The sequence below is a fragment of the Rattus norvegicus genome, chromosome 8 (genome assembly GCF_021556685.1).
Source record: "Rattus norvegicus strain SHRSP/BbbUtx chromosome 8, alternate assembly SHRSP_T2T, whole genome shotgun sequence".
NCBI lineage: Eukaryota > Metazoa > Chordata > Mammalia > Rodentia > Muridae > Rattus > Rattus norvegicus.
In genome coordinates this window covers 127,737,234-127,763,896 of record NC_141541.1, presented here as the reverse complement: position 1 = coordinate 127,763,896, position 26,663 = coordinate 127,737,234, and the positions used below count along the sequence as shown (strand labels likewise).

Here is a 26,663-nt window from a genome sequence, read left to right as displayed (position 1 = left end):
GCAGCTGCTGGCCCCATGTCTGTGGCCCACATCTGGGAACTAGACACCCACAGGAATAAGGCAGACTTCAAGGTAACTGCTGCCCGAAAGAGCAGAAGAGGAACCTGAGTTACTGCAGCTGAAGAAAGCTGCATTTACAAATGGCTCTAGGGAAGCTTCTCTCTGCTGCCCCTTGGAAGCCAGTTCAGTGCACACGCTATGCCAAAGAAAAGGCGGCCAGAAGGCTGGGTGCTAAAGGTCACGTCTAGAATGAGAGCCACTGAAGCTTTATCAGGGCTCAACAGCTGAGCTGCTGACATTTGCAATGAGAAAGTAAACAAAGCCGAGGACTCAGACCCAGAACAAACTGTTAGGAAAGCACTCCTAATGGCTGCAGGATCTCCCAAATGTCACCGCACATGGGACAGGGCACGGCACTGCTGAGACGCCTCTCTTCAACACTCGGGGCTCCTTTTCATGTACGTAAGGACACTCCTCTGAACCCACAGACACTCCAGAGGAAGATGTGTGTCTGAGATGTGGCATGAACTACAAATGAGGTCAGTCAAAAGTTATGTGGGGGTGTGGCTTAGTGTCAGGGCACTTACCTAGTGTGCAAATGGCCCTGGGTTCTAATCCAGGCTCAACAAGGAAAAGAGCCACGCTGTCAGTTCAAAGGTCATAATGTGTTAGTTCCGCTGCTGACATCAGAGGAACACGGAAGGTCTCCTTCTGTCCGGTGTTGCATGCAGCTCCCTTGTGAATGTGATGTGCACACGGCACATTTTCCCCTTAGAACATGTCAGTCAAGGCCTCTCTCGCCTCACAGATGACCCGACGATTAGACTAGACTCATAGGTGTGACTCATCTTGGCATATAAGGAGGGACTGAGTGCTCTAGGACTGAGGCTGGGACTGGGGCTCATTTGCTACAGTGCTTGCCTCGTATGTACTGAGCCCTGGTTTTCACCCTTCCACCCCACCTCCTCACTGCACAAACTGGGTGTGGTGTTTGTTATGCACCTGTAATCCTAGCAACCGGAAGGTGGAGGCTGAAGGATCAGAAACTCAAAGTCACCCATCCTCCTCGGCTAGAGAGCAGATTCAAAGCCAGTAGGGGACAGGAGAGCATGTTCTAAAAGAAAAGGCAGGCATGAGAAGGCTCAGTGGGTAAAGGCGCTTGCTGTCAAGCTCGACCACCCAAATTTGATTCCAGAACCCACACAACAGAAGGAATCAATCCAGTGAGCTGTCCTTTGGTCTCCAGATGTTTAATGCAGCACAGGTGAGTACACACAGATACACACACACACACACACACACACACACACACACACACACAACACAAAACACACTAAATGAGAAGAAATATAATTTTTAAGGTGGACTCGCTCCAACAAAACACATTAAATAAAAATAAATGTCGGTTTTAAAAAGGACTCGCTCTACCCTAATGAGAGAGAAAGCTTCCTCTTTGTTTTTACAAGTCTTTTATTGCTTAATCGGGCATCTAGGGCCACACTGGCTAATCAGAGTATCGGAAAAGCTCTACATTTAGAACCATTTAAAGCACCTGGGTGTCCATGTTACACAAAGGTGGCGTTACTATCGTAAGGTACTTTATTTAAAATGTTACTTAAGGACGTTTCAAGGTGCAATCAATACAAAAACCATCAGGATATTCTGCAGTCCATATTCACATCTGATCCTTGAAACTCTGTGCATTTTCTAGAGTGCATTTGCTTTTTTGGCCTTGAATCACTTGATATGTGGACAACATGCACAGTCAAGGGCTACGGTGTCATCCACCATGTGTGGCTGCAAACCCCGGAACTCCCCGATCCCTGAGCACACAGCGGGCACTAGCCAGTCCGGCTCTGGGTTTCCAGGATGGTTCTCCTTTCACTCCTGCTCCAGGGTCCTGGGCATTGCTGCTCTCCACACCCAAGGCGGTGATCACCATCCTCCTTCCGGGGAGACTCTGGCTAGGTTTGAATCCGCCTCTCAACTGTGAGAACCTGGCTGTTTCGGAGCTTCAGTTTCTCCAATTTATGAACAAACACGAATGATGCCTCCCCGGGGGTGCTGGGAGAAAGTGGGGTTCTCAGCTTCCTCTATCAGCCACCATTAGAACGGCAAAGGGAGAATTACCACAAAGGATCTTCCCTCCTGCCCAGCTGCCAGTCCTGATTTGCTGTTGGAGACAAACATCGGCCTTCCTGTCTTCATCACTTAACCAGGATGCTCTCTGCTGCCCGACTGGTGTCTCAATCTGCCAGGAAATTTCTGAGGCTCCCCTGAAAGGGCCCTCTGCTTCGGTATGTCTGCCTTAGCCCTCTCCTAAGCTGGGCTCTGGAAAGGGTGGGGACTCTCTCATTTGCTATAGTTTGCAAGCAGGACTCCCACAGCCTCTGGAATCTTCCTCAAGGGCAAAGGCCTTTACCCATTTCCTAATCCCATTCTCCTCCCGTCCTGTGGCTCACTCCCCACTTCCCCAGGAGACTCCTGACATTCCAACCAGGGCTCTGAAGCGGATGAACGAATACCCAACAGCTTTGCTGTAATACGTTTGGCCTTTCCATTATTAATGGAATGCCAGCAATAAAGAGGAGATCTGAGAGCCCAAATCTCCTGAGGCCCTTCTGGCTGTGAGACTCTCTCCACTCCACACCCCCACTTCCACTCCCTGAGGTCTCCTGCCTCCTACAGGGCCCTGAGTTCTCCACAGGTGTCGCAGCTTGCTGGGCTTTCTCCCTTGTATGGAAACTCTCAGGATCAGGCCTCTCACCCACCACAGAAAGCACTGACTCTGCCCTCAGAGTTAGCATTCTATGCGTACACATGTATGTGTTTGTGTGTGCACATGCACATGTATGTATTTTGTGTGCATATGCACATGTGTGTGCTTATGTGTGCATATATGTGTTTGTGTGTCTGTGTGAACAAATATGTGGGTTTGGCTATACATGCCCATGTGTGTATGGAAGCCAAAGGGTCAACTGCAGGTGTTTCCCAAGAGCTGTCCATCCTGTTCCCCATTTATTGAGACAGGGTCTGTCACTGACCTAGAACTCAGTCACTGAGTTATGCTGTCTGGCCAGTGAGCCCCAGAGACCCTCCTACCACCACATCCCCACATGCCTCACTGTTTTTAATGTGGGTTCTGGGAATCAAACTCAGGTCCTCATGATTACATGGCAAGCTCTTTACTGACTGAGCCACTTCCCCTGCCCACACACTGATCTTTCATAGCAGGTGTCTGGCTGGCTGGCTAACCTTGCAGCAGCCCTGTCCAGAAGTCACAGTCTCCTTAACCAGAGATGTTAATGCCATAGTTGACACAGAATCTCAAGGACAATTACAGTCAGGAAGGAAGTGTGGGCAGAAAGATACATAGTTACACCAGAAACTACAAGGTATCCATGTTCCAACTGGGTGCAGACAAGCCCCCAGTTCCAAAAGCAGATGCAACCTGGGGTATTGATTAATTCATCAAACCAACTGTAGCTTCCCAAACAATGGGCAGGGAGAACAAAGGAGGTTTACTTTTAACAATAGAAACTTTTTGAAAATTTCATCCTGCATCATAAAATTTTCATTTGTTTCAAATAGAAAGGAATAGCTGAGGGGAAAGGCACTAACTCCTTTATTAAAGTGCTGTGTTCTTTCTACCTTAGAAAATGGCGATCCAGGGGCTGGCAAGATGGCTTTGTATAAGTGAAGATGCTTGTTGCTAGCTGAGGACTGGAGTTCAATCCCTGGGGCCCACATGATGGAATGAGAAAAACAACTCTCACATGTTGTCTGATGACCTCCTCATGCGTACTGACATGCACACACACACACACACACACACACACACACACACACACATATGTATGCCTGCATGCTAAGCTGATTCTATTCTAGGCAATGCAACGGGTTCCCAGGTGTGAGTACTTCTCCTCTGTTACTGGTTTTCAAATTGTTGCTAAGTAAATACTTCACAAGAAGTAAGAACCCTTTATTTGGGTTCACAGTCTGAAGGGATAAGGACCATCATGGCAGGAAAGGCAGGGTGGCTGGAAGTCCATGGTGGCAGGCATGTTTGGCAGCTCCTAGCTCATTCCCCATTGACCAGGAAGCAGACACAGGCAAAGAAGTGGGCCAGGTTAGCAAAGTCCACAGTCTGTCCCTTGTGACCCTCTTCCTCTGGCTGAGCCCCATCCTCAAGATATTACAGCCTATCAAAAAAGTGCCATCAGCTGGGGATTGGCACTCAAGCTCACAGAGGTACTTTTACATCCAAAGCTTCTACATCAGGTACTGTTCTCATTGCCATGATCTCACAAGAAGCAACATCACACTGGCAGGGTTTATTTTGGCTTACAGTTCAAGGGAATACAAGGAAAGGCATGGTGACAGAAGTGAGAGGTGGCTGGTCACACTGTATCCACAGACAGGAAGCAGACTGAGCAGAAAGTAGGCCTGCGTTATAAGACCTTAAAGCCCACCCCTAGTGGCCTGTTTCCTCCAGAGAGGCTCCACTTCTTAAAGGTTCCACAACTATCCCAAAGACCACCAATAATTGGGGACCAAACATATGGGGGAGATTTCTTATTCAAATTACATTTCCTTTCTTTAACTCAGGAGGAGGGGGCTGACAGCCCACAGCTGCTGGTGAGAAGCAGGTAGGCTCCTGGAGCCTGAGCTTAGAAGTCATTCATAATAGATGGGTGGGTGTGTGGATGGCTGGATGGGTGGATGGGTGGGTGGGTGGGTGGATGGGTGGATGGATAGATGCATGCATGGATGGATGGATGGATGGCTGGATGGCTGGATGGGTGGATGAGTGGATTAATGGATGGATGGATATATGGGTAGATGAATGGGTGGATGTATAGGTGGATGAATGGGTGGTTGGTGGGTGGATGGATGGATGATGGATGGGTGGATGGATGGATGGGTGGATGGATGGATGATGGATGGTTGGATGGATGGGTGGATGGATGGGTGGGTGAGTAGATGGATGGATAGGTGGATGGATGGATGAGTGGATGGATGGATGGGTGGATGGATGGATGGATGGATGGATGGATGGATGAGTGGTTAAGTGAATGGGTGGGTGGGTGGATAGATGGATGGATGAATGGATGGATGGATAGATGGATGGATGGATGGATGGATGGGTGGATGGATGAGTGGTTAAGTGAATGGGTGAGTGGGTGGGTGGGTGGATGAATGGGTGTGGGTGGATAGATGGATGGACAGAGACAGACATATCACCATACCTCTGGCTTTTGGCCTTCCTCTGTCCTAGGCCCATTAGCCCTCTAAAGGTATAAGCACATGATGTCAGTCCAACAATCACTGACAATCAATGGCCAGTAGCATTTAGTGGAAACAATTTCCTCAATCTAACCCATGCCTGGACCAGACCGCATGCTGGCTTGATTCCGGCTAGAGTGTATTAAGAGAGGGATTTTAAAGGCTGTGGCTCTCTCATCCATGTCTCCAAGACTCAATTTTAATACCACAGTCCTATGAAATTAACGGTCATTTAAAAATCCGCTCTGTAAACATGCCAGACACATAAACCACGGGCTCTGGCTCTTGTCTGGAGACCTTCCCACAGGGTGTCTTTCTGTGCATAAGAGGGAAGATGGCTAATGTTGGGGAGTCCTGGCAGCCGGAACAGGGTCAGACTAGACCATACCCCTAGCTCCCTGGGCCTCCTCTGAACTTGAGGAATGACCCTCTTCATCTGCAAAGTCAAGGGCTGCAGCATAATAAAATTCTCAGCTGCCTCTTGGCTCTCACCAACCACACCACACAGAGCAACACTGGGCTATGGCAATAGAAAGGAAACAAGCCCCAGGTCTCCAGGGCTCCTTGGTTACTCTTCTCATTGCTGGGGTAAAATGGCCCCGGCAAAGACAACAGAAGGAAGGTTTGCTTTTGGCTCCCAGTCTGAGGGAAGTGCATCCTGAGGGGAAAGCATGACAGCGGAGCCTTGAGGCATCTGGTCACATTCCACCCACAGTCAAGTGGCAAGAGATGCTTTTGCTCCATTTATTTTCTCATTTTTACACAGCCCAGGATTTCAGCCAAAGAAATGGTGCCACCCACGGAGGGCAGGACTTCCATCTCAGCAAACCCAATCAAGACAAATCACCTCACAGGGACGCCCACTGATTCTAGATCTCATCGAGTTAACCATTGAGAGTAACCGTTACAGAAGCATAATCCAGCGAACTCACACCATGTCCCCTGCTGGTCGCCATAGTATCTCCTCATGCAGTGGCCTAAGGATCAGGCTCCATCTACCCTGTGAGGTCATACATATCTCAACAGACATTTCTAGAGTCACCCCAGCAGGTAAGGGGAGACGGAGGGGCTGTACCACCTCCTAGGTACTCGCTCAGCCTGGAAGAGACACAGGCCCTGCCCCTCACACTTGATTGGCCAGACCTCAATGGTCTCTGAACCACAGAAGCAACCAGAAAATACTGGGTGAGTGCTGCTGGACTCTTCCACAAGGGGAAAACAGTTCACTTGTGATGGTAACTTCCATCTATTTAAGTGAGACCATCCCAGCAGGACCTCACAGCTCTGTGTTGAGGAAGTGAATAAAGGGAGCCTCAACACTGAGACTACCGGGTAAAGCCAGGTGGAGAAGGGGCCTGAGGTCGTACACCAAACCAGACAAGCCCCAAGCAAGCGTGTTCATGAGGTCCTTACACCCTGCTTCTGAGTCATGCAGGAAGGCTCAGTGGTCTGAACTCAGGAGCCAGCTGAGTTAATAATAATGTCACACTATTATAAAAAAAACTTCAATAACGGGTAGTGGGGATAGGAAGATGGTTATCAAGTTCGATCCCAGTAGCCACATAAAAAGCAGGTGCGATGGCACATACCTGCAGCCCCAGTGTTGGGGAAGCAGAGATAGGCAGATGCCGGGAGCTCACTGGCTAGTTAGCCCAGCTTGTTCTGTGAGCCTCAAACCCCAGTGAGGGTCCTATCTCAGAAAACAAGGCTGAGGGTTCCTGAGGTGTGACACTTGAAGTGACCCATAGCTTTCATCTGCATGCTTAAGCATGTGAACACACGTGTGCATACATGCACCCCCACCACACATGGGCACACACACATACACACATGTGTACATACATGCATCCCCACCACACATGGCCACACACACACATACACACATATACCCCCACCACAACCCCACCACACATGGCCAACACACACATACATACATGTACATACATGCACCCTCAACACACATGGGCATGTGCACACACATATACAAATACATCCCCACCACACCCCTACCATACATGGGCACACACACATATACTCCCACCACACCCCCACCACACATGTGCACACACACATATATGCACCCCCACCACACACACAAACCATTACTATGTTTTGGGTACCTGGCATTGTTCTAGGAGCCCAGTAGAGAAGAAAGCATGGGCGAACCACTCCCACCCTAATCCCCCTGCACAGTGAGGTTCTAAATGCCACGCTGCCTGAGTCCTAATAACCCAAGAACCTGGGACATTGCTTCTTCCAGGCAGGGCGTCCCACCTCTGTAGGACTGCTTCCCACCAAGACCACACTGCGCCAAAAGCCGTGTGTGCGTGCCTGACACAAAGACCACACTGACTCCTCCCACATCCCCCAGAAATCAAACTATAGAAGAGATGAGGTAGACAGCGAAGATCTCTGACCAGGGACTCAACCATGGCTATTTTTATACTCTGAGGTTTTTCCACATCTCTCTGAGAGGAGGAAGGGAGGAGACGCTTCCTGCGAGGTAGACCTCACTGCTGGAAGATACAAGCCACTGCAGACAGAGCTGGAGACGTGGTGGCTTAATGCTAATTAATTCATTCTTCTCACTGCATCCTGTTTAGACACTCAATATATTTAGCAGAACCTGGGCCCAGCAGTCCTTCAAGGCACTGTCTGCTTGGTGTTTGCTGTCTTAAAGGGACAAACATGAAAAGAAATCATCTGTGGACTGAGCGCCAATCACTCCTCCATTCCCAGAAGCCCTCTGACTTTGGGAGTCAAAAGGTCGTAGTCAGGGGGAGGAGAGTTTCCTGCACCACTGTTTCTGGCCCCTGAGCAGGCTTCACAGCACCCACCTGGAGTGTCTCCCACCTCTGCATGGTCCCCAGGAACCCAGACAGCCCAGACAGGCTGACAAGTTCCTGTGTTGCCTGGTTCCAGATGACAAGGGAAGCAACCACTTGGTGTCCTTCCCTCCCTCTCATGACTACTTTAAAATAACAGCAGAGAAATAAAAATAAGGATTAGGGGAAGGATTGAAGAAGCCAAAAGGGAGAATGACCCCACAGGAAGACCAGCAGTCTCAACAGACCCCAGGGAGCTCCCAGAGACTGAGCCACCAACCAGGGGCATGAAAGGGCTGGTCTGAGGCCCAGGGCACGTATGTAGCAGAGGTCTGGCCTCAGTGGGAGAGGATGCACTTAATCCTTGAGAGACTGAGGCCCCAGGGAAGGGGCACACCTGGGGGGGTGATACCCTCTTGGAGGCAAGAGGGAGGAGGAAAGGAATGAGGAATTGGCGGAGGGGGGAGAACTGATGGGGACAACAACTAGATTGTAAATAAATATCTTTTAAAAAAAGAAATAGAGATAAACTAACTCATAACATTGATGAGGAGAGAGCTATCAGCCACCTACAGAGTCCAAGGGAGTTCTGGAGTGGAGAGGAGGGAGAGAGCATTTCCAGTCATGATTGCATAAGTGCTACCTGTTGGCTTCCAGACACTAAAAAGCAAGCCACAAACAACAGAGACACTCAAAGATGTTTGCAGAGCAGCATGGGACGGCCCTCGGCGCTGGGTGTGAACTGTTCTGTAGAAAGAGTAGGGGTATGAAGCAGAGTCATTACAGAGGAAGGGCTGGGCTCCGAGTATGAACACCATTCTGTCGGAAATAAGAAAGGACGAGTAAAGTTCAAAGAACAGGTTTCCGTATTAAATTTGAAAAATATGCTAGTTAGCTGTCAATTCCACACAGCCTAGAGCCCTTTGAGAAGGGAGTCTCCATAGATAGACTGCCCAGACGGGATTGGCCCGTGAGAATGAGTGGGGATTACCTTAATGGCTAATGAATGTGGGAGGCCCCAGGCCACTGTGGGCAGCACCATTCCCTAGGTAGGCATTCCTGAGCTGTATTAAGGAAGCTAGCTGAGTGCGTGCCTGAGAGTAAGCCAGCCGGCAGCATCCTCCACAGCTTCTGTTTGCTTTCTTGCCCTGCCTTAACCATAGACTGTAACCTCTAAGTTGCTTTGGTCAAATGTAATACAGCAAGAGACAGAAACTAAAACAATGGTGAATAGGAAAAAAAAAACAAAACAAAAACAAAAAAACAAAAGCACAATCATCAAGAAGCTGAAGATGAAGGCTTGAGAGTCAGTCAAGCCCCCATCATTCAAAGCCTAGAATGATTCAAGGGCAGGTCACGCATGTGTTCGGATTTATGAAGTCACATAGAGGAACTCAAGGTGACCTCAACATGAAGGTTGAAGCAGGAGAACTCAAGGTGACCTCAATGTGAAGGTCACAGCAGGACAGCTCAAGGTGACCTTGGCATGAAGGTCATAGCAGGAGAACTCAAGGTGACCTCAGCCTGGAGCAAAGGCCTTGTAGAGCACCTAAGAGATACACCTCTCTGTGTGACTGTGAGGTTTTCAGAAAGGTGTGATGGAGAAGGAAGGAGTCATTGACTGTGGACCAGTGCTCAGAATGAACGAAAATAAAGGGGCAGGACAGCCTGGTGAGCAGCGGTTCTCATCTCCCTCTGATTCCTGACATGTGTAAACAGTGTGCCCTGCTGCTCCATGCTCCAGCCTCCATGCCCTTCTCACCATGATGGACTGCACCCTTAAACTGTGAGCCCAAGTAAAGCCTTCTTCCTTTGAGCTACTTGCCTTGTAATGAGTCAGTACCCTGTGTCAGCTGGGGCTCACAGGGACAGAACAGCCCAGAGGGTCTGTGAGGAGACTGCCGCACGCCTGGGGCAGGAGCCGCTGGGTGAGACCGCTTCCCCTCAGAATCTCTTCCCAGGACGTTTTCACCTCTCTTTACATCTCCACACGATGTTCCTAAGACCCAATTCCCACTCCCACGACCTTTGCTTTCTGTTGGCGCTGGAGACGAGGTCATCACCAATAAACTGCACACCTGAGTCCTGACCCCCAAACCCGAAACAGCACAGCTGAGTGGGAGGCAGGAGAATGAATTCAGCCCAGGACTGCAGAAGGAGACAGTTCCACTGTGAGTTTTACACCCATGAAAGGAACTGCTAAAGAATGAAATAGTATTTCCTATGACAACATTACTTCTATTCATTGTTTGTAAACCTCTCCCGGGCACCTTAAATGCAAGCAATATGGAGACTAGACAATAGATCCTCATGGTTCTGAGGTGACATCTTAAGTCCTTTGGTTCAGTGATGGCAGACTCTCACTAAGGTGATGCAGGTGTCACACCTGTGGGCCAGGTACCTTAGACACATGTCACTGGATATGAGAAGCCTCTCAAGAAAGGACAGGGTAGCCATTCCATAAACCCAAGTGTGGGATTATAACACAGACAGCTGAGCCTCGCTGTCCGAACATGGTCAGGCAAAAGAGCCATCTCACCTCAGCCGGTCCTCCTCCTTTTTGCGAAGATTGAAGTCTCTCTGTACCACTTGGAGAACGTGTTCGGTCTCATCGTCGGTCAGACCCGACAGGTCCAGCTTCCTCCCCATGGTCAGGGTTAAACACGGACAACTGAGCTAGGTCTGTGGAGTGAAAGGAGAGATCAGAGACTGAGGACAGGGTTGTGTGGCTTGAATCCACCCTCGACGCTGACTTAGACCAAGCATGGTGTTTCTGTGGAGCGGCAGCGTACAAAGGCAGCCTGCTCCTCTGAACTCTTGTGTGCTGCTTCTAGGTGGCTCTGGCCAGACGGCAGGGAATCAGGGGACTGAGCTTCTGCTGTCCTCAACTCAAGTGAAGACAAAGAGATCTTATGTCAGGCATGGTGGAGCACACCGGGGACCCCAGCATCCAGGACACGGAAGTAGGAAGATCAGTAGGGAGCTCTTGGCCAGCCTGGAGTACCATAGGAAGAAGGAAGGAGAGAGGGAGGGAGGGAGGGAAGGAAGGAGAGGAGGAAGGAAGGAGGGAGGGAGGGAGGGAGGGAGGGAGGGAGGGAGGGAAGGAGAGAAGGGAACCAAACCAGCAACAGCAGGTAATCTATCCTTTTCGTCAAAATGAAACATATTTCCACAAAGCACTGAAAAGGAATCGTCAAGAATTCTTCATTTCTATAGTTTGACAGGTTATTTATAGGTATTCTATTTCAACACAAAATAAATTGTTTTCTTTAGAAAAATAATATCCCACGTATGCTATACCCCTAAGCTCTTCTTCAGGCCTATGCAATAAACACCAGAAATCCCGAGATGATGTGTGAAGCTGGAGGGAGAAGCCAAGCTCTATGTTTCGTGCGTAGAGCGATTCTAGGAGTGCGTAAGATAACACAAGGGCTGGTGTGCGGCTCAGCTGGAGAGCATGTGTCTAGCGTGCCCCAGGCCCTGAGCTCAATCCCCAGCATGCAGAGAGCTGGGTGTGTGGTTCCCACACTATAACCTCCACTCTGCAGAGGTGGAGGGAGGACAGACGTTCAAGGTCACTGAAGTTTCTTTTTTAAAAGAAATATATCCTAGTTTTTTGTTGTTGTTGTTGTTTTTGTTTTTTACCCATTTTGTTCTTTCTGTCTTTGGTCTCCGTTATGTAAGGTGTTCAAGGCCAGCCTAAGTTGCATGAGACCCTATCTCAAAAAGATGACTGAATGACTGAGCGAATGAATGAATGACGTAACATGAACCTCAAACCCAACAAAAAGTGATCTGCACGTGTCATAATGAGCTCTCTGAAACATTTTAAGAATTACAGTTGAGGATTCTAATAAATAATGACGCTAGGGTTCTTAACAACGTTTCCACTGAATGATTAACATCTACTGTGGGACACGAGCTTTTCCACACGTGGATATTAAACGGCTCTAATGCTCACAACATTGTACGCACAGTCACAGATGAGGGGAAAAGGCTTGCACTCGCTCGCCCTCTAAGGAGGGATGCATCTGTATCTCTGCCTCAGGGCCCTGGCCCTACACACATCCCTAGCATACAGAGGGCAACGTGGGACCTCAGGCTTTAACGTGGGAGGGCCTGAGTCCCTTAACCCTCTTTATTGTGTGTAAACTAGGAACACTAGGAACAGCAGATCCTTCTCTCTGAGTGTGCATATGTGTGCAGTGTAAGAGCTAGAGGGAAGGAGGGAAGGAGGGAGGGAGGGAGGGAGGGAGGGAGGGAGGGAGGGAGGGAGGGAGGGAATGTATATATCTCATGTTCGTGCAGGTCCTTCGGCAGTCAGAAGGGGGCATTTGTTGAGGGGCTGTTGGGCCACCTGGAACTGGAGTTGCCAACTTGGGTGCCGGGAACTGAGCTCAGGACCTCTGAATGAGCAGCAAGTGCTCCTAACCACTGAGCCATCCCTCTTGACTCCCTGGCTGTTTGGTATTTGTTTTGTTTTCAAAGCAGCATCTTGCTGTGTAGCTTTGACTGACATTTAACTGTGTAAGCTATGTAGCCCAGACTGGTCTTGAATTCACAACAATCCTCCTGCCTCAGACTCCATATTGATAGAGTTACGGTCACATACCGCTACCCCATTACCTGGCTTGCTAGCATTCTTTAGGCTGTGTGGGTTTTCTTTTCATTCACAGATAATAAGTGGAGAAGACAGAGTGGCGTTAGTCCCTAAGTCTCTTGTTAGGTGATTTAAAACCATGTGACGGCGTAATATAAACTAATCTCAAGATTTCCCCACAAATCAGGACAAGAATGCTAAGCCTCAGAAACACTTCCCTCCCATAATGCAACTTGAAAACCAATCACCCACCTGCTCTACACCGAGGTGGGAGGGTGACTTTGAGACCTGTAGGTCAGGAGAAGCCAAAGCAGACAAAGTCTTGCTGGGGAGGAACAGGGTCAGCCACCACCTTCAGCACACACACAGCAAGAGGAGCCCTTCAGCATGCACAGCAGACACAGTCTTCCTTTAAACACTCCATTAAAGGGCTACCGGGGGCTCAGTGGGGAAGAGCACTGCCTGCCCTTGCAGGGAACACAGGTTCAGTTCGCAGCACCCACATGATGGCTCACAACCAAATATAACTCCAATTCTAGCCAACCTGTTGCCCTCTTCTGGCCTCTGTGGGAACCTGGCACACGCATGGTGCACAGACAAACGTGTGGGGGAAAGACTAATATAAGTTTGGGGGTGGGGGGAGCTGGGATGGCCATACATAAACCTGTAACCTCAGCGCTATGGGGAGGAGACAGGAGGATTCCTGGGTTTGCTGACTTCCAGCCTTTGCTCTGGGTTCACTGAAGGAGCAGTGTGAAAAATGACACAGCAGGACATTCGACATCCTTCTCTGGCTTCCGCACGTGTGTGCACATAGGAAGACACACTTGCACATGGATGCACGCCAACACCCCACACATACATACACTATGCACACACAATAGTTCAACACACACATATACATATAATACTACACATATACACATACATATACCATGCACACACACCACATACATATACCACACACATATACTACACATACATGCACATACATACACACATATATATACAGTATTACACATACACACATATACATAAAATATTGCACAAACATACACACACACATATATACACCACATACACACACACCACACATATATCACAATACACCACACACACATATAATACTACACATACACATACAGACACCATACACATACACATATATACCCCATAATACAATACTATACACATACCCCATTTTATACCATACATACACTATACACATATACCATCCCATTAGGACCCTATGGTAGCCCTGTGGCACTATTAGAAGGTGTGGCCTTGTTGAAGTATTTGTGTCACTGTAGGCATGGGCTTAAGACCCTCACCCTAGCTGCCTGGAAGCCAGTCTTCCACTAGCAGCCTTCAGATGAAGATGTAGAACTCTCAACTCCTCCTGCACCATGCCTGCCTGGATGCTGCCATGTTCCCACTTTGATGAAAATGGACTGAACCTCTGAACCTGTAAGCCAGCCCCAATTAAATGTTGTCCTTAGAAGAGTTGCCTTGGTCATGGTGTCTGTTCACAGCAGTAAAACCCTAACTAAGGCAGATGAGATTCCTGACCTCGTGTCATCTCCAACAATGGTAAATTAGATTGTAAGACACCTAGCTGGCCAGATAGGGTGACATGGATCTGATCATACCTACAAAAGACCGACTGAGACTCAAGAAGGCTATAAAAGGCCCAGACGAAGCACAGAGAGCAGCGTCTGAGAAATGGTACAAGCTCTTCACATTTGACAGTGAGCACGACTGTAGTCCATGTGCAATGAGTCAGACGTCACCATGAAGCTGAGGAAAGGTGCGTCTCCACTGAGTCAGAGGGCACTCGGGTCGCAGCGTATCTCAGAAGATGACACCTGGGGAAAGGGGTGTATGCCCAGATGCCCAGCAGGTGCAGGCTTTCCTGGCACATCCGGGCTGCTACTACCTGCTTCCTCTGGCTGACACCCAACCAAGATGCAACAGAGGGATCCGTCCCAAAATTTAATAATGAGAAAATTAATAGCAGTTAAGCATTTAATTATAGTGCCACCTCCCAAAAGTGTGCTTGCTGGGTTATTGTTCCCACGAGCAGCTTGTGATGGAGGAACTCTTTTGTAATAAATCTCAGCCAGTGTCACGCTCTGCTGTCCTCATGGGGCTACACAAGGCTTAGGAGGTAATCAGCTCTAAGAAGTCTACAGCCGAAGCGGCAAGAGCAGTTCAAGTTTGTCCGACCCTGAACATGTGACTACAGGGCAGTGTCCTGAACAGCACCTGACTTCTCAGGGCGAGGTGGGAAGTGGCACCAAGTCAAGGCTCTGCTGATGCACTCTGATCACTTCCACGGGATACCTGAACTGAGGAGCTGGCCTTCTGAATATAACTGTCAGAGGTCAGGTGGTTTTCAGCAGTGCACTGGCAGAACTGGGAAGGGGCTTGGAGGTTAAAAGCCATATTGTTCTTACATAGAACCTGCATTTTGTTCCCAATGTCCACACAAGGGATACACAACTGCCTATAACTATGGATCTCTCGCTTACGCCCTCTGAGGGCACCTACAGACATAAAACAACAACCACCGTGGTCATCCTCATCACAAGCTAATTGCTTAAAAATCAAAGCCAGTGGATGCTGGGGATGGAGCCCCGCTGGAGGAGGGACATCCCGACATGCACAAAGCCCTGGCTTTTAAACCCAGCACAGTGTAAACCGGCTCTGGTAACCCACAGCTTTAAGGTTAAAGACAAGAGCAAAACGAAGGTGGTACTTCTGGAGGAAACTGGTCAACAGAGACCTTGCAAATGAAGATAGCCTGGGACAGTGCCGGGACACTGAGAACGCACCGTGGGATGTTCACAGGGAAGGGTCAGTGTTTGCAAGTGTAACATTCTGGGCAGGACCAGAACAGAACCAAGGACAGATGCCTGAGTGAGGTCTGAGTGAGGTCTTAGCAACTTAAGTTATGTGGGGTTCTTGTCTGTCTGTCTGTCTGTCTGTTTGTCTGTCTGTCTCTCTCTCTCTCTCTCTCTCTGTGTGTGTGTGTGTGTGTGTGTGTGTGTGTGTGTGTGTGTGTGTGTGTGTGTTTGACCTTGTACCCAAAATAAAAAATGATTAAGTTGGGAAATCCAGTATCCTAAACGTGAGGATGTAGATACTCTAACACTCTTCTCACTGACTAGAAATGAAGAAAATGTCTTTTCCCACAGAGGAAGCGCAATTCTATGCTTTCCCACTAAAGTGAATTGCTTTTGGAGGAAGGGAGAAGAGAGGGAGGGAGGGAAACAGAGAGGGAAGGAAGAAGAGCTACTCCAGGGAAGAAAAGACAAGCTGGGTAGAGATGTGTTTTCATTGTGGCTATTTGAACCCAGCAGTAGTGCCTGGGTTGGTGGACCACCGAACTTCATTCTGTTCACTTCCTCACATGGACTGTCTCTTCCTCTAAAATGTGTCCATGCTCACCAGCCGGAGCAGACAGGACTACTAGCAGTAGACTAGGTCTATGCTTCATCCGAGCTGGATTTGTGAGCCTCTCCTGAGGATGCTGATGTGGCCATTAAGTGAGGGCCTGCTGTATGCCTGTCTGAGGAGCTGACATACTCTCATAAGTGCACAACATTTGGTTTTGTTTCTTTTGACCACTTGCATCTCACAAGGCACAGAGGAGGGAAGAAAAAATGCAGAAGAGAAAGGAAGACTCCATCATTCAAGCGTGGTCAAAGAACTGAAGACTTCCACAAAAATGATGGACTAGAGGAAGAAACTCAGTCTTCCTTCTAAGCAAAAGGAGAAATAGCAAGGCAAGGGGTTGAATGAGAAATGACATCCAAAAGAATTTGAACGCTTAGTTCCCAGCTCATGGCACTGTTTGGGAAGGTTTAGGAGGTGTGGCATTGCTGGAGGAAGTATGTCACTAGAGTCAGGCTTTAAACATATGTAGCCTCGTGACACTTCCAGCTCACTCTCTCTGATTGGTGTTTGTGGCTGAGATGTGATGTCTCAGCTTCCTGTCCGGACCATGATGGACTCTCCCTCTGAAAATGTAAACTTCTAACATTAAAGTTGGTCTTGGTCATGGTGTTTTATCACAGCACCAGAAAAGCAACTAATACAAAAAGTAGAGAGAAGTCCTCAAAAATCTAAAGTTCATTCTTTGGAAAGATAACCAAAATAGTCATACCTTTAATGACACCAACCATGAAAAAAGAATGTTCAAGTAATTAATGTGTAAAAGAAGAGACATCAACAACAGACCTTAGAGAAACAAAAGGGATTAAAAAGAAATGCTATGAAGAATTAAACTGCAACAAAGTGGATTAACTACATAAGATAGAAAAATTCTGGGGTTGGGGATTTAGCTCAGTGGTAGAGTGCTTGCCTAGCAAGCACAGGGCCCTGGGTTCGGTCCCCAGCTCCGAAAAAAAGAGAAAAATTCCTAAGAAGACATTGCCAGAACTGACTCAGGAGAGGTGAAAACTCTGAGTTGACAACTGATGAATAGGGAGACTGTACAACACAGAATGTTTCCAGGAAGGAAATCAGAGGACTGGGTAACTTCACTGATGAATTATATCACACATAAGGAATAGGGTGAATATCCGTCTTCCATGAACAGAACAAAGAGAAGACACTTCCCAACTTGTTTAAAGGGGCCAAACATCATCAGATACCAAAGCACAGTGTAACAATATAACACAACAAAACCAACACCCCTACAAATACAGATTCAAAGTTCCTGACCAGTATCAGTCAAACCAGCAACATGACAAGTGTTTATGCTAAAATGGAAGGCTAATATTGCCTGAGGTGCTTTTCCTCCTGCTGTGGTGAAATCCCCATACAAAAATAGTCTAAGGAAGGAAGGAAGGAAGGCCTTATTTTGGCTCACGGTTCTAAGGTACAAGTCCATGGTGGTGGAGTCTGAATGGCTGCAGGGGCTTGTAACAGCTGGTTATATTGTATCCACAGTGAAGCCCCATGAACGCTGAGAGAAGATTGCTCTCAGCTCACTTTCTCCTTTTTGTTTAGTCCAAGACGGAGACCAGGACCTGGTACTTAATACATTTAGGATGGATCTTCCTATCTCAGTTAACACAACCAAGAAAATCCCTCACAGGTATGGCCATACCTGTCTAGGTAATTCTTCACAGGCATGCCCAAGGATTCCTTTCCTGAGTGACTACAGGTCCTGTGAGGTTGACAGTTGCTATAAACCATCACCCATGGGGAAAAAAATGACAGTAATGAACAAAGACCATGGTTCTTAAATAGACACAGCAAAGCCCTGTTTTCTCTATTGATAAAACCAGTAAATTTTATGAAAAAAAAACACACTCAGGGGGTTGGGGATTTAGCTCAGTGGTAGAGCGCTTGCCTAACAAGCGCAAGGCCCTGGGTTCGGTCCCCAGCTCCGAAAAAAAGAAAAAAAAAACACTCAGTAAAGAAGACAGGAAGGGAATCACCACAACTTGATATTCTAGCTATAAACATATACACAAGGATGGAGAAGGCTCAGCTAAGAGCATTGGCTGCTCTTCCAGAGGACCTGAATTCAGCTCCCTTGTTGGGTAGCTCACAACCACCTGCAACTCCAGCTCCAGAGGATCTGACGCCCTCCTCTGGCCTCCTTGGGCACTGCATCCACGTGCACAAGCACACAGAAACACATATAAATAAAAGATTTTTTTAAAAAACATGTACTACTTAATGTGTCAAACAATTAACTTTGATAATATCCATTAAATTGCTACCTACTTCTCCCCTTGCAATTTATACAACTCTTTGCTACATATTCAATAACATTATTAAATGTATAACATTATAAATTAACATCATATTCTATGTTTTTCTTTTTCTTTTTCTTTTTTTTTTTCGGAGCTGGGGACCGAACCCAGGGCCTTGCGCTCGCTAGGCAAGTGCTCTACCACTGAGCTAAATCCCCAACCCCCATCATATTCTATGTAATAACATTATTAAAACTGGTTATTTTTCACACACTTGTATTTTAACTCTTAGATCAGAGCTGAAGTGGCTCACACTGTTGCAGCATTGTCAACTCCTGTGGGTTTCTTTCTTTCTTTTTTTCCCTCTTCTAAGTGGGTAATTCAGGTATTTATTTATTCTTTATCAAACCTGTTGCTCCAGCCCTCTACTAAACTCTAGGTTTTGTCGCCATGCCCTTCAGCTCTGAGATCAGACGGCTTATGGCTTCATTTATCTTTTTCCCAGTTTCATTTTACTCTGGATTTTCTTGATGTTTGATTATTCTGACTTTTTGCAGGTTACTTCCTCCATGCCTCTTTCTTCCCTTAAAACAAAGGAATTCAGGAGTTTTAAGGTGAGAAAGCTTAAGAAGCCGCATGAGCCATTCAGACTCCACCACCATGGTGGTGCACATGTATGTGTGTGCAGGGGTGAGAGGCGGGGTCTATGGCGTGTGTGGATCTAAGAGGGCAGGAGAGGGAAGTATGCAGAGTGTGTATGGAGGTAAGAAGACAACCTTGAGAGATCGTCCTTGCATGACACCTTGTTTGACTCTGGGTATCGCTAACACTTTGCACTGCTGCATACAGAAGGCTAGCTGGCCTCAGGACTCCCAGAAAGTCTCCTGTCTCTGGCTCCCATTTCGCTGTAGGAGCAGACAGTGCACTGGAGTTACACATGTGTGCTAGTGCACCAGGCTTCTATGTGGATGTCTGGTATTCAAACTTGGGTCCTCGTGCTTAAGAAGGAAGCAATCTGCCCACTGGGCCATCATCTCCCTAGGCCCATGCGGCTTCTTAAGCTTTCTCACCTTAAAACTCCTTCTCCAACGAGAAATTTTTACAAAACAGGCGTACAGAGCACACATCTACCTATTCGCAAAGGCCAACATGCCTCACATGTTACTGACAAAGAATGACCTGGTTTATAATAAATCTCACTGTCATTTTTCTGGCTTTATAGGTAATGGACTGCTCTCAGAGGGAAACAAAGGTCCAGTATCCGTCTGAGAGCACAGCTTATGTCTGTGCTGCTAGCAATAGAGATGTGTCTGCAACCCCCACTCCTGCCCTGACTCGCTGGGTACTGCAGAGGTCTGTGGAGCCTCTTCAGCTTTTCCCCGTCGGCCGCCTGTCCTTGAAGCACTTTCCTATAGAGCCCCTGCACAGAAAACCACCAATAGGCACTTGACAAAGCACACAGTCTGCAGTGCGCCAGAAATGTCCCTTTTCCTTTCAACTGGATAAAATGAAGGTCTTTGCTCCCTCAGCTATAGAAACACCTGGTCCGTTCCCTCTGTCTCTAATAAAATATGTATCCGTACAAGAGCTTGTGCCTAACTATATTTGGAATGAGACCACATAATTAATTAGGCTAGAGAATAAAACACCACTAAAAACACAGTGAAACCTCACTAATTCAGACCTCTCCAATTCTGGATTTGCCATCAGTCAGGTAAAACTCACAAGCCCGTTTGTTCCCTAAACAGAAGAATTAGGGTGGCTACTCGTAGACAAGAAAAGACGATGCACCTTCAAGAAGGAACAAATGACTAATTTAGAAGCATCCATGTGACGTAGAGATCCCAACTACAGGCCAACAACAGCTTGCAGAACTTGGATTTCTCAGAAGGTTTATTTATTTTTATTTTATGTCTATGAGTTGTTTTGCCTGCACGAATGTCTGCACACGACAGGTGTGCAGTCCCTGAAGAGGTGTTGGATCCCCTGGGACTAGAGTCTTAGTCACAGTGCTACTGCTGTGATGAGACATCAGGATCACAGCAACTCTTAGAAAGCATTTAATTGGGTGCCTGATTACAGTTCCAGAGATTTAGTCCATCACCATCCTGGCAGAGAGCAAGGCAGGCAGGCAGGTGCTGGAGCAGGAGCGGAGAGCTACACCCGATCCACAGGCAGAGAGGAAGAGAGACTGGCCCAGCTTCAAAGGCCACTTCAGGTGACTTCCTCCAACAAGGCCACACCTCCTAATCTTTCTAATCCTTCCAAACAGTTCCACTCCCTGGTGACCAGGCATCCAAATAGATGAGCCTATGGGGGCTGTTTCTGTTCCAACCACCACAGTAATAGGCAGTTGTGTACAGCCATGAGGATGCTGAACCTGGGTCCTCTGGAAGAGCAGCCATGTTCCTAAAAGCTGAGGCAATCTCTCTAACCCCAACAGAGCTCGGGTTCTTAACATGGGAACTCCAGGGGTTCTCGTAGTCACAGAGTTTAGGACTTGGGCCTAGTAACCCATGAGTCCTATCCTTGTTGAACCATTTTTAGAGTGGAGTCTAGGAGGATAAAATATATTGATTTTTAGGGGGGAGAAAGGTAAAGTGGTTAGGAGCACTTGCTGCCCCTGAAGAGGGCCTTGGTTTAGTTCCCAGCACCCACATGGCAGCTTTAACAGTTCTAGGGGATTCGATGCCTTCCTCTAGCCTTTGAGGACATCAGGCACATGCATGGTACATATACATACAATATATGCAATACAACATTTGAATATATAAACATCAAAATAAATCTTAAATGGGTGTGTTAATTTTATAGCAGAGTATTTAAGCATAGGATTTTGTATCTTCTGCAAGAAGAGTGAGCTTCCGGCTATCTGAAGGGTCATGCTTTGTGATGTTGGGTACAAGAACCACCTCGGTTTTGTCTTTATGTAGAGATTAATTTGGTTTAAAGAGATGCCTGTGTCCACCGAGGGTAGACTTGCGATGGCCAGTTGTACCTGTTATGGCTGTGGATGAGAATAATGGTTGACTCACTGGACTCAGGAAACCTTCTTTCCCTGGTCTACAGAGTCCACTGTGAATGGACCATATCCCAACAGCTGCTGATGACTGACCAGCAGCTCCAACGGGGGCTGGGAAAAGGGGGGAGGTGGAGGAGGAAGAGCAGAGATCGGAAAGGAATCTGCGGGATGAGAATGTCCAGGGAGACCTGGCATCTTATGAAGTCCACTGAGCTGAGATTAAAGGAACAGTGAGATTGGTCCTAAGGGTACTGAGGCTGACAGTTTGTGAACCAGGATTACAGGGATGAGGGTGAGAATGAAGCTTTGCCTGAGTAGGATGACCCCTTAACCCCTGCTGATTCCTGTAACCCATGTTGGTTTATATTTTGATCTGCATGTTGCAGAATTGCTCTGTGACTCTGGAAAGGTCTTGCCATATTGTATGATTAAATTAAATAATTTAAATTAAAGAAATTGCTTACGTCTAGCACAAATTCGCTCTAGGAGGTGTTTTTTTATCTGTTCCTTCTGGAACATGTGAGTAGTATGTGGTAGAGGTCCATGCAGTGGACCTCGTGTCTCAGAGCCTTAGTTCTCAGAACTGATGAGAGTATGGCTGGATCAGTGTCCGAACTTAAAAGAAAGCCATATGGCTGTTCCCCAGGAGCTCCTCCAGCCTCAGTCCTCACACAGTTGCCTATGTCTGATGACATCTGTGTATGGACCGATCGATTTGAGAGCAGCCTATTAAAAATACCTCGTGCAGGGGCTGGGGATTTAGCTCAGTGGTAGAGCGCTTACCTAGGAAGCACAAGGCCCTGGGTTCGGTCCCCAGCTCCGAAAAAAAAAAGAACCAAAACAAAAAAAAAAAAACCTCGTGCAAAAAGTCACCAAGTTCTGTCTGAGGACATAACCAAGACTTTTACATGCTAGGTAAGATCGACTGAAAGTAAACTGCCTTAAAAGTCTCTAAAATTGGGGTTGGGGATTTAGCTCAGTGGTAAAGCGCTTGCCTAGCAAGCACAAGGCCCTGGGTTCAGTCCCCAGTTCCGAAAAAAAGAAAAAAGAAGAAGAAAAAAAAAGTCTCTAAAATTCAACATAAAGCCTTAAAACTCGGCACTGTTGATACATAAATAGAAAAGGAAATGGCCTCAACTATATTCTTCAATACAGACAAAGAAAACTAGACCATTGTTGTAAGGAGACAACATGTAAATAATTAGCAAACTGAGTATTTCCAAGGTGGGATTTTTTTTTTAAGTTAAAATTCTAAACCAGCTTCCAGGTGCTTAGTGCCTCAGGAACAAGAACCCACTTTTACGGCAAAGGCTCGCTTGAAACCAGTCTCAGAGCAGCTCGCCTGGACAGCCACAGTCACGTGACATAGTCAGGAAATAGTCAGGAGTGCGGCTCTGAAAGACAACAGGGACCTGAACTGGAACACACCCAGAAGACTGGGCCAGAGGGAAGGACAAGATTGGGAAGGAAGGAAGGAAGGAAGGAAGGAAGGAAGGAAGGAAGGAAGGGAGAGGGGGGAAGGGAGGGAGACAGACAGACAGACAGACAGACAGCCAGACATGGAGGTTTCCAGTCACATCTTCTTTGATACTCTAGCAAGCCCTTCTACAAAATGAGCAAGCAGTAGGAAGGGACCAAGATTCAGGCCACACAGTCCAGCATGGCAGTGTCTGGGTCCCAACTTGTACACTTCCCAACCATCTTGTCTGTCAACAACTGATCCCTGAGGATCGGATCTGTATTTCCAGTAGCTTCAGCAAGAGAAGGGAGAGACAGTTAGTCACATTGTGGGAGGATTATCCCTGACATCCCTCTGTCTCAGAAAGACAATGATTCCTCCCTAGAGGAAAATGGAGGCGAAGCCATATGCAGACTTCCTCTGTCTACCTGCATTTGCTGGCCAGAAGAGTGTCAAATCCTGTGGAGCAAGAGTTACCAGCAGTTATGAACCACCTGACCTGGGTGCTGGGAACTGAACTCAGGCCCTCTGCAAGAGCAGCAAGGGCTCTTAACCACTGAGCAATCCCTTCAGCTCCTACCACATTTCTTTGAGGCATGGTCTCTCACTGGCATAGAGCTTGCCAAGTAAGCTAGACTGGCCCAGTCAGTGAGCTCAGGCATCTGCCTGACTCCACCTCTGCAGTGCTAGTATCACAGACAACACTGCACCCAGCCCTTTTACAGCTGGGTGCTAGGGACTGCGCTCAGGCCTCTGCATAAGCACACTACTGACTAAACCATCTCCCCAGCTCCAATGTACACTCATTTTACCACAGAAAAGAAGTCTGGCCATGGAGTTGGTTACCCTGGATCTCCTTGTTTCTATAATGGTTCACCCATTCTAAAACTCATTATAAAGTTCTGTGACTCTGTCTCTTTTTAGGCTGTGGGGTCCCTAGTGGCCATAAGGCTTGAATTTTAAAAAAGAAGCAAAATTACTCTCCTCCTCTTCCTCTTCCTCTTCCTCTTCCTCCTCTTCCTCCTCCCCTTCCTCCTCCTTCTCCTCCTCCTCCCCCTCCTCCTCTTCCTCTTCTTCCTCCCCCTCCTCTTCTTCCTTCCCCTCCTCTTCCTCCTCCTCTTCCTCTTCCTCCTCCTCTTCTTCCTCTTTCTTCTTCTTGTCTTCCTCCTCTTCCTCTTCCTCTTTCTCCTCCTCTTCCCTTTCTCCTCTTCCTCTTCTTTCTCCTCCTCTTCCTCTTCTTTCTCCTCCTCCTCTTCCTCCTCCTTTCTCTTTCTCTTTTTCTTCTCCTCCTCCTCCTCCTCCTTCTTCTTTCTCTTTTTCTTCTTCTCCCCCACTTCCCCCCCTCTCATCCTTGATATACTAGAAGTCTAGATAAGCGTTTGAACTGGACCATTGTTCATTTAAGAAAACAAAATATTTGCAAAGTGAAAGCTAACCATGAAGAAGGTGCTTAGATAGCCCCTTCGAACTGTGTCATACTCTAATACTCGTAAGAGCATCTTGAAGGGACTTGGGCCAAGATAATAGCTTATTCTTATTAGGTAGATAAGAAAGAGGAGGTTCAGACTCGCTCCAGGCGACAGGAGAAGAAATCTAAATTCAGGAGCAAGGCAGGAGGAGACTGGCTAACAACCTTTAGCAGTAACCGGGGCCACTGCCAGCTTCTCACACCTGTCTATACTTTAGAGATGGATCTTCTATCAGCAGGGGCTTTGGAGACATACACTTTAATTAAAACGCACCACTTCAGGAGTAATTAAAAGTGTGTTGCGGAATCCTATTGACAGGTTTACAGGGACCCCCTCAGCATCACCTCACCACACAGCAGCCCCTGTAAGAGGCCCCAGGAGCCAGGAGAGCTGAGACAGTGGTTTTACATAGAGTCATGTGTCTGGGTATTATTTCAAGTTTTATATGGAGTCTTCTGGGTATTTGTTTCAAGTCTTCTTCTCCATTTTTTCAACACCCAAAGACCAGACCATACTGCATGGTATAAGTTAGCTGGCCCGAAGTATCAGCCATAGTCTACAGATTCCAAACTCCCCCACACTTCTTGAAAAACAACTCGTGCCCAGAGCTGTGCCAGACTAAAGGGATCCAGGAGTTAAGCACAGACAGAGGTGGGAGGCAAGGCTGAGAATCATGCCAGGCAGGCTAGGGCACCTTCCGTAGCCCATCTTTCTCTTGGTGTCTCAATGATGAATCTAGTTGTCGAAGGAGAACAGTGACCCACCACAAGAAGCCACTATGCCTCTGGCCTCCTTTCTAGTCTTTTTCTTATGAATTTGTTTCTTTAGCTTTATGGGATTCTCTACAACCCCCTAGATAACCCCACGTGGGAAGACCTGAATGACGTTACTTGCTGTCCAGGAAAAGTAATCACTCGGATGCCCTCCAGCAAACGCTGACAGCTTGATGTCTTGTGGTGTTATCTGATGAACCCATTCCCACTGATACCACATCTCAAGGACACAGTCCTGATGGGAGCATCCCTCCTACTGGCTGGGTCACTCTTCACCTACTACGTGTTTTTATGAACCCCCACTCTTCCTGCTCTGAATTTGGGTTGATTCCGATCTTTGACTATTTTACAGAGCTCCCGGATCAAACCTCTGGGCCAAAATGTGTTTCACATTCAGGTCTTACTTTCCGTTTGGCTAGAAGTGAAGGAACTAGGTCTAAGGTCAAGAGCAAGAGGCTCCTGAGCCATTTTAGAGACCTGTCTACAGGGAAACAGTGAGGGTTCCACCTCACTGATAAAACAGACCAGCAACAATGTTCCCACGACTAAACCCTCCTGCTGTGTCAACAAGGATTTACAATAAAATCGGTTCTCTGCTTCAACAGTGAATCCCCATCTACCTCATAAATCTGTAGAAAATAAAACTTGATTTGCTGCTGACTAGATCTTCAGTTAGTTCCCCCATGAGAAGTGAGTCTGACCTCCGACTTCCCTAGGGCCGTACCGTATATATTGGTGGGGTTTTCTTCAAGTTCTCTTGACTCTGTTCATCCGATGTAGGTCTTAAGCACCGACTTCTCTGTCCTTCCAAGACCCAAACATTATTCTTAAAACCCAGTTGAGAATAGCTTATCAGAAAGGGTCAGGTAGCCAGGGCTCAGCCTCCCTGTCTGACTGGCAAGTGAGCCGCTCTGGTTTCTATTGGGGAGAACGGAGCTCTGATGTCTGTTGATAACCTGGTGAGCAGCCCCCATGAGCAGCCCCCGTGAAGGCAGAGATGAGTGAGGAAAAGAGAATGTGTGCTGTTTTCAGTCATGTTCAGGTTATCCCGCAGAGGAAGAAGACATTGCATTCACTTCTGTAACAATGAATACATTCAAAGCCAAGCCTTACAAGGGACAAGGGACAAGGGACAAGGGACAAGGGGTGGGGGTGGGGGATGCAGACCTGCCTGGGTTGATCTCTATTCCACAATTCCCCAACTTCAAAATTTACAGAAACAATCGTCAGAAGAAAGGCTTTCCCTCGGATCAATAGACCGCCGAAGGCTTTGCGAATCAATTCTGACTTCTTCCTTTAACTCAGCTGCAGATAATTAGTGTTGGATTCTTCATAGAGAAGAGCCTCAAACCCTGACCAACACATTCCCACAGGAATGGTCCTACCAGCACTGACTAATGTGGCTGTTGCCAGCCACAGGTGACCAAGTGTGAAAGTAGTTAACACTACTGAACTGGACTTTTAATTAAACTATAATTAACTTAAATGTTATTTAACACTTAATTCAACTATTAGAAA

The 26,663-nt window shown here is 47.4% G+C and overlaps 1 protein-coding gene and 1 long non-coding RNA gene across 17 annotated transcripts in view; one reads left to right on the top strand and one right to left on the bottom strand.

Annotated features, from left to right (window-relative positions):
- Positions 1-26,663, bottom strand: part of Myrip (myosin VIIA and Rab interacting protein) — a 166,712-nt gene that overhangs the window by 124,067 nt on the left and 15,982 nt on the right. For all 8 annotated transcript variants that reach the window (XM_087562580.1, XM_087562585.1, XM_087562579.1 and 5 more), the window contains 1 exon segment: positions 10,651-10,793. In XM_087562580.1, coding sequence (XP_087418706.1) covers positions 10,651-10,760 — 110 coding nt within the window. In that variant the 5' untranslated portion in view covers positions 10,761-10,793.
- On the top strand, positions 344-20,476 carry LOC148004385 (uncharacterized). Of its 9 annotated transcripts, none has more exons than XR_015628125.1 (5): positions 344-539; positions 1,196-1,264; positions 2,157-2,297; positions 18,980-19,036; positions 19,645-20,476. It is a non-coding gene; the product is annotated as an uncharacterized LOC148004385 (long non-coding RNA). The 9 variants fall into 9 exon arrangements; XR_015628122.1 differs by lacking the exons at positions 344-539; positions 18,980-19,036; positions 19,645-20,476 and adding exons at positions 4,609-4,649; positions 6,053-6,336; positions 7,739-8,297 and having other exon boundaries at positions 1,080-1,264; XR_015628127.1 differs by lacking the exon at positions 18,980-19,036 and having other exon boundaries at positions 19,645-20,009.